An 8,010-nucleotide genomic window follows, 5' to 3' on the forward strand; every position below is an offset into this window, starting at 1 on the left:
GCCCATTTCCACACCCAGGGTGGGGATGGAGGCAACTGCATTTTATTCCTAAACTGGTTACGCTCGCTGAAGCTGGTGGCATAAATAGTATTGCCATCTGATGATCCAAAACACTCATAACATGTGGACGCTCTGACAGCGTCCACTGTTGCCGCAGCGAGCGGTCATGGTCTCTGCAGGCAGGTAAAGAGTTTGGTTTCAGTTGAGTTTTACTTAAATCGCTCAGATATCCAGGACATTTCAGTTGTGTTTTACTTAAATTGCTCAGATATCCAGGCCATCCAGAGGCTTAATTGTATAAAGTCATTTCTGGGCAATTACTAGTAGACAGAAACACCTCCCTGCTTGCAAGAGCTTGAAACGTGATTGCTTGATGATATTGAGATATAAGTACCAACTGATTGGCTCAGAGTTAGCAAATATACCCCAAACAAGCAGATTTTGCTCCCTGCTGTGCAAATGAACCAGATTTCCTACGGCAACCRTGCAGGAAAGTATAGACTCTAGCTCCCAACCTACTGCATTAACCAGCAGTATTTTTGTTTGCGTAAGAAATTAGTCGTTTTTCTGCCAATTAATTACTGGGCCTCCACATGAGCAGCTCATGTGCAGGGTTCACATCTGCCTCTACACAGAGCAGAAACTGAGATGTGTTAGGAAACGTCACCATCGCTGCAGCATTTCCAGGCTGCAGCAGCAATCTCTTGACATTCAAACCCTTTAAAGGAAGGAAAGAGGATATCGAGGGAAAATAATGCTGCTTTTGAGCTGGTTTTAATGCAGCTAACACCAAAATCTAGATGGTTTTTGCTCCCACTCCACAAATACTCGAGAGCAACACCATCAATTACCAATAATGTTATTTTTTGCACGCTGTCAAACCTGTTAAAGTCTTTTTGTGGGTGCATCAGCAATCTGGTCCCAAGCAGAAAAGATGATTCATGTAGCTGACACAATTCAAGGGGTGAGTAATACACATGATCATTCCGAATTTAGTTCGACCAGGCTGCAAATGAAGAAGCCGAGATTTTCTTAATTTGCCTGGGAAATTCTGCTCTAAAGCCAAGCAGGAATTCAAACCCAGGCTTCACAAACTGGATTTTGAAATCCAAATTGTCTAAATTGGATGTATAAACCTGAAAGGCAGACTCCTCTAAGGCCCAAACAACACACAGGGGTACCCGTGGGTAAATAGTGACTGGAACAAGGCCAAAATTACAGTCAAATATAAGGATGTACATTTTTTCCAAAGCAAAGTTTTCTAGCACTTACTGAGGTACTGACATTCACCTATAAACCGCAGCACCTAGCACCTTGTTTTCTCATTCTCTTGTGGGCATTTTGAAGACAATTCAATTTTTATCTTCTATTTCTACCCACTGCGCGGGTCCCCCTTTGAAATCAGATTGGTTGTGGCACTGTAGGTACCAAATTGAAGCTGTCCTAGTGGGAACACCTCTGTACGAAAAAAGAGGGGGCATAAAAGATCTAACAGTGGGGACAGCAATGAGCTCAGAGGTCGGATGAGGTGCCCCTGCTCAACAGCTGCTTGATGATCTCAGTCCMTCACAGGCAGATGTTTACACCAGAGAACTGCACTAGTGGTGGCCACAGTTGCTAGCCACCATCCAGAAGAGTCAATGAGCTCTGGAGACCAAGGTCCCTCTTAATTCTACGTTAATATTTCTCTAGGTCAACCAKGAAAGATATTTGTGTCACTATCTATTCTGCATCTTGCCCCTAGGCTCCAGACTCTTGTCTTACCTTGCAGGATCTTTCTCCATGTGCATCTTTASAGAAAAAGAGCTCAGGGCATGAAAGAGCAATCTCACAAAACAGAAGACTTGGGTGAGCCATTTATTGAACAAATCACTTCATATTTTTATAAGAATTYCAGTTTTCTCTGACACTGAAATGCGTGTGATAGAAAACTGGATYTAAACTGGTCATAATTAAACGTAGCCCAGAAAAAAAAAAAAAAGCCATCTGAGAACATAGGTTTTGAAACAAACTGCCATTTGGAGTAGCAGGACAAATGAAAGCTGGAAACTGGTGAGGTTACAGGACAACCACACGGTACATTTGCCCAAAGTCTAATCTGACATGACCTACAAGGAATCTTTTTCTAGTCTTCTAGGAGTCCACAATTATTTGGCACCTCTTGATTTCTGCTGCCCAAGTGTGCAACGCAGCAACACGTCACCACTCTAAAATTCACCTCGTGCAAGAAGAAAGGCAGGATGCAACTTACTTGCTGCAGTTGTGCAGGTTGGCTTTGACAATATCATAATCCGTGTTGTAGAGGGGCCCGCTGTCCTTGAGCAAGGCTTTCTGGACGCTGTAGACGTGCACGCTCGCGAGCGTGGCGAGTTTGGACTTCATTGCTGGTGGCAAATGAGAAGGAAGCCCTTTGTGAGCACAGACTTTACAGGCAGGGAGCAATTTTAACACTATCCTCTACCAAAAAGGGCAGAAAAGGCAAAACATCCACAGCAGCAACCAATACTGCCCCAGTGTCTTCCAGAGCAGTCTGCCCACATTGATGTTTTGTCTATTTTATGCTGTTTCAACTGTAACCCCCTTGACACAAGGGCTGTTTTAGCATTTCTTAGATCACTGCTTATATTGTTCTTTGCACAGAGTGCTGCTCTCAGACAGAGTTTCTAGGTACTGTAAAAATACACACAGTAATAACTACTTGGGGCCAGTCCTAGACTATGCAGCTCTCCTTCCATCACAAACTTCAGCCTCTTCCAAATGTAAGTCATACCTCTGGCCTGTCTTCTAATACAAAAAACAYGGACAATCCTCCTCTCCAAAGCAAAACAGAACATTACACAGCCCACATAATTCAGCAAACATGACATAGTAGTTACACTGCTTGACAGTCTACTATACTTCTCAAGAGCTAGAGATTCATTTTAAATTTCTAAAATCTTTAAGGACGAGCTGCCCGCCAGTGGCAGGAAGGTGGATAACAATTGTCACAGACTGAAAGATGCAAGGTAAAAATCAAGCCCAAATGACACATTTGTGAAGTTGCACAGATGCTGGTTCATATTTTCAAAGTTTGAAGAAAATCCTAGTACCAGGAGTAAGCAGCTGAACCCAGCAATTTCATTGGGCATTTCTGGGCAGATGGCTAGCTCTGAACTTCACTCGCTTTGCAGTTCTTTCAAAGAAAAAAGCTCCCAAATGCAGGATTTTCAGGATCTTACCTTCCAGTTTATCCTCTCTCACTACTGCAATCTTGTGGCACTAAAGACGAAGAAGAAAAGAAAGTGTGTATTATCTAGAAAAATAATTTCAATCTTAAATTTTTAAAAGATCTGCATAGAGGTGGTATTTCAAATGATCTACTGAATAATAAAGCCTACAGGTTATAGGTGCAGCTTTGTAGTTGCACAGAATGGTGCCAATACTCTTGATCATCTGCTACTAGTTTTTAAATCTGTCTTCCTACTTTTCTAGGGCATTATTTCACAGAGGATTACAGCATTAAAGAACTATTCTACCTTCTAGTTCTCACACTGGGAGGTGAAAACCAGAATAATAACAAAAAAGCTTCAAATTCAATGTGCCAGTCCATGCCAGCCATATACACTTTAGATTGCCTGTGAATTTTAAACACAGACAGGACTATCAGAAGCAAGACAGTGAGAAATTAAGCATTAATTTTAAAAATCAGAAATGAATGTTTCCAGAAATATTGTGTGTTTCCAAAGCACAAAATTTCTTCAGCCTTCAAGGACTGCACCTTATCTATGGTATTCCACAGGTTGCAGTTGATATGGAGAGTATCTGAACAGACAGGCTGGAAAATCTTCATCCATTAACTTTGTGCTTAAGTGATACCACAGATTAGTCACCAAGAGCAAGAAAAAGGAGCCAAATTTAAAGAGTAAAGAAAGACCAAGTGCTTCATTCCCTCACTGAGCAGGGCAAAAAGAAATAATGAAGAGAAAACCAAAGTGTTCCTAGGGCTTGAGACACCCTGGAAACTACTTRGGACAACTTTCTTTTAGCATCTCCTTTCAGATGAATCTTGCAGTTGAATCCACAGCCTTGTGGCTACACCTACCGTCGGCAGCCAGTAGTGCAGGATTAACAYCAGGAACAGGGCTTGCTTGGAAGCTTTAGGATTTATTTCCTCCCCACTAACTGATTTAGGCCATGTATTACCTGTCTGTTACTCCAAACACCCAAATATCTTCCAGAAATGTCTCAAAGATTTCAATTTTCCTCGCAGCCACCCTGGTTACTGGTTAGACACTCGGGTCTGGAGAGCTTTAAGCTCTTCCTGTGCAGTTATTCTTGACCTCTGCATTGCTTCATTGCTGCCCCTAAAAACCAGCTGCCACTGCAGGTCATTTTCCTGAGCCGCTACTCAGAATTTATTTTTTAAAATATAATGTAGCACTCAAAAATAAGAGCTTTACAGGCAGAAAAAAAAAAAAAAGATCAGACTTTAATTTTTTAGTTTTGTAGGTTGGCCTTTTTCTTATTTAAAAAAATAAAGATATGGAAATTGCTAAGATTGAAGGTAAAAATATCTGTATCAAGATTTTTCATTACTTTATTTGCTTTGAATACATTATGGCAAATTAAAAAACACAAAACCAAAACCAACAAAAGTTCATCAACAAAACGGTCTACTTTGCTATTTCCAAGGGAAATAATTGGAAACCTCCAAGGTTATTTTATACTCTAAACCTAACAGCATCTGCATATTAGCAAACAAATATATTCCATTGTACAGAACTAACGCAATAAATAATTACTTTCAGTCCCAGGTTAATTTGGAGATGTAAACAGAACATTCTATACAGGTGGACTGCCTTATTAATTAAGAATAAGAAAAACAATCTTTACATCTACAACTAAAGGCCAGGACTAAAGTCCAAGATACACTAACTCTAAAGGAAGGTTATGGACTGCACTATATGAGATATTTGTGTATCTAAAGACYCAGGCAGATAGTCAGCTGAATATCAAAGGTATTTAGTGTTTGGTTATTAAATCCTCAGGAGGGCAAAGGCACTGAATTTGCTTCTTATCTTTCAAAACCACTTGGGGTATTGGTTTGAAATTTCCGAGGACATTTTGGGTAGTCTTGACAAGCAGCAAACAACAAATATGTTCTTTACATCTAGCAACTTAATTAATTTGCTTAATAATCAAACTCATTTTAAAAAGAAAATATGATTGACAAAGGTAAATTTCACTCATACACCTGRTTAGAAAACTTGTAGTATTTAACTTTAACTGAATGACAAGGTCTCTAGACATGTAATAAAWCTGCATATCCTAGCAAAGGGATTAGCTGACTTCACAAGGGCCCTTCCAGACTGTTTTCTGAAACTTGCTGTCTAAAAACAATGATAGGATTGAGAAATAATTGGGGAAAGGATTTAAATCAATTAAATAAAACCCTGAYGTGTTACTCAACACTGTATTGTCATATCATAATCAGTTCATCTTATTGTCATTTGTGTTTTCAGACCGAAGTAGCACTGTCTTTCCTACAGGTATATAAGACACCCTGCCTGTTCCTGGAAAAAGACAGCAAGTTCTTCAGCTTTTGAGCTCAGATTACAAAACAAAGAGAGAAGAATAAAAACAAAAGAGCTCACAGACACTTTGAGAAATAAAGCACTCACAGTATATCCATTCTGAATGAGATTTCCTGCAACGAAGTAGGTGACGTGAAGCTGAGCTCCSGAATTCTCCTTTCGTTTCCTTTCGACATAATCATACAACATCCTGCGCAACAAGAGACACCAGCGTCAAGAGCATGAAAGAGAGAGAGCCCATCAGCACTCCCTCAGTGTAGCTTAAAGTTACACTGGACACGGGCAAAAGATAARATGAGCAAAACCTGAGCCTGATATGGAAAAATTTTGCATAAATTAATCCTGGTTAACATAAGTGTGTTAAACTGAACCTTAATGAGACATCTTCCTCATCCGCCGCGTTGGAGAACCCGACACTCCAGCAACTCTATAAATTGCAGGAGAAACGAATGCAAGCTCTCAAAGCTCTGAATGGTGGTTCAAAATGGTCTCAATATTGGTGATTTTGGTACATGATCACATTGACAGGTGCATATATGTAAACCCAATTAGGTCTACTGATGGAGTGACCRAAAACTAGAGGAACTTTCCTCTAATTCTCTCTGCAGTTATTCTGGAGCAGAGATGGACTCCTATCTCACTAGAACCTCCCTTCAGGCAGCTGTAGAGAGCAATGAGGTCTCCTCTGAACCTCCTCTTCTCCAGATTAAGTAACTCCAGCTCTCCCAGCTGCTCCTCATAAGGTCTGTGCTCCAGCCCAAACCATCTCCTCACTACACTAGATGCTCAAGCTGATGTTTAGGTGGTTTGGAGGAGAAGGAGGATGCCACACTTAGCACATGGCTGTCATGTGCACCCCCCCCTTTTTAGTCTAAGCTTTAGCCAGAAACTACGTGAGAAAAATATTTGTGTTGTGGCACTTGAAAAGCTTATGAGAGCCACAGGTCTCATGCTTAAAGTGCCCTGGCTCTGTAGAAACAGCCTCTGAATCCTCCAGAGCTCCTTGTAACAACACTCACCTTTAGAGGATTCTGTAAAAGAAATTCAGTAATTTCTATTTCTTGAAATACACAAAGAAAGGGCTACAATTTTGGTAAAATCTGGAGAGGTAAAAATATTCTGACAACACACCTGACTTCCCTTCATATTTCAGATATTCAGCTACCCTCATTACCAAGCCTGAGAGACACCTATTTATAACAGTGCCCACACTAAGCAGCAGGGTAATCAGAGAAGACTAATTAGGTTTTCTATAAACCACAACACTCATTAAACTCAAGGCAAGYGCTGCCTCTGGGAGGAGTGTGTGAGGCGGGTTAAATAACATTAACAACGATAGCTGAGAGGGCGTGCAAGATTCTTAAATATATCCTAAGGGCCTGTTTATTTTTTTTTTTTAATTTTTTTTTTTTTGTGTTCATCACAGGTGAGAAAACAGGAAATAATTAAGGTTTTGCGCRTAGCCAAAGGGTTTGCAGGGGGGATACCTACTGTTTAGCCTGGTTGACGTGCACCCCCAGGGTGTAACTCAGCCATTTGTACGTGACCTGTAAAAAAATAAGTAAGAGGGAATAAATAAGAGGGAATACAAAAATTTGGTAGGAAAATCTCACACTCTTCCTTCATAAAACCTCTCAAAATTGGCTTTTTTACAAAAAAATAAGTCCAACTCTTCAACCTCCCCCCATAAAACCCTAAATGGGGAGTGGGGGGGCAGTTGCGCATGCGCAGAGGGCCCGTTAGGCCGTTTTCCCCCCCCCCTCGACCGACCCCAACTTACGCGCCCCCCACCCCAAACTGCCCCCCGGCCTCACGATGCGGTTCTGGTCGGTGACGAACTCGTCGATGTTCTCCAGGTAGAGCTCGTCCTCCATGGCGGGACCGGAAGGGATCGGGGGGGGCCCCGGGGCCCGTTCCCGCGCGCTCAGCGCCGCCGCGGCCCGCCCGCCGCCATAGCAACCCGCGGTGAGCTGGGCGCGACGGTGGCCGCGCGCGGACAAAATGGCGCCGCCGCCTCCGCGTGCGGCCCCTCCCCCGTTCCTGTCAGGGAGGATTTGAGCAACGCAGGGCCGTTTTAAGGCGTTTTGAGCCGTTTTAAGGCGTTTTGAGGCGTTTCAACCCTCTAAATCCACCCAGTGTCTCACTGTGCCACCGGCTGTGGTGTCTGTACACTACTTGGAAGCTCTGTTTCCTTCCAGCAGTTAAAAATTCTCATTTAATTTGATTTAAAAGCCTTTTTTTGGGTGTAAAATAGAGGACAAGATGGACAATTTGTTTCTGTGTTGAACCTTTATCAAATCTCGCTTGATCCTTATTGATCCTTGTTTTAAGTTTACCTGCTCTCATGTTCCCAATCAGTCAGTGTATCCCCATTTCCCCTCCTTTTCTTTTTTCTTTTCTTTCTTTCTTTCTCTTTTCTCTTTTCTTTTCTTCTTTT

The 8,010-nt window shown here is 41.9% G+C and overlaps 1 protein-coding gene across 1 annotated transcript in view; it reads right to left on the reverse strand.

Annotated features, from left to right (window-relative positions):
* POLD3 (DNA polymerase delta 3, accessory subunit) overlaps positions 1–7,492 on the reverse strand; it is a 24,836-nt gene extending 17,344 nt beyond the window's left edge. The window contains exons 1-5 of the mRNA XM_026041547.1: positions 7,388–7,492; positions 7,065–7,120; positions 5,661–5,763; positions 3,219–3,258; positions 2,251–2,384 (exon numbers count right to left, since the gene is read on the reverse strand). Coding sequence (XP_025897332.1) covers positions 2,251–2,384; positions 3,219–3,258; positions 5,661–5,763; positions 7,065–7,120; positions 7,388–7,447 — 393 coding nt within the window. The 5' untranslated portion in view covers positions 7,448–7,492. The remainder of the gene's footprint in view (positions 1–2,250; positions 2,385–3,218; positions 3,259–5,660; positions 5,764–7,064; positions 7,121–7,387) is intronic.
* Between the last annotated feature and the right edge of the window lie 518 nt (positions 7,493–8,010).

The sequence above is a fragment of the Nothoprocta perdicaria genome, unplaced genomic scaffold (assembly GCF_003342845.1).
Source record: "Nothoprocta perdicaria isolate Ctin4 unplaced genomic scaffold, notPer1 scaffold_288, whole genome shotgun sequence".
Classification (NCBI taxonomy): domain Eukaryota; kingdom Metazoa; phylum Chordata; class Aves; order Tinamiformes; family Tinamidae; genus Nothoprocta; species Nothoprocta perdicaria.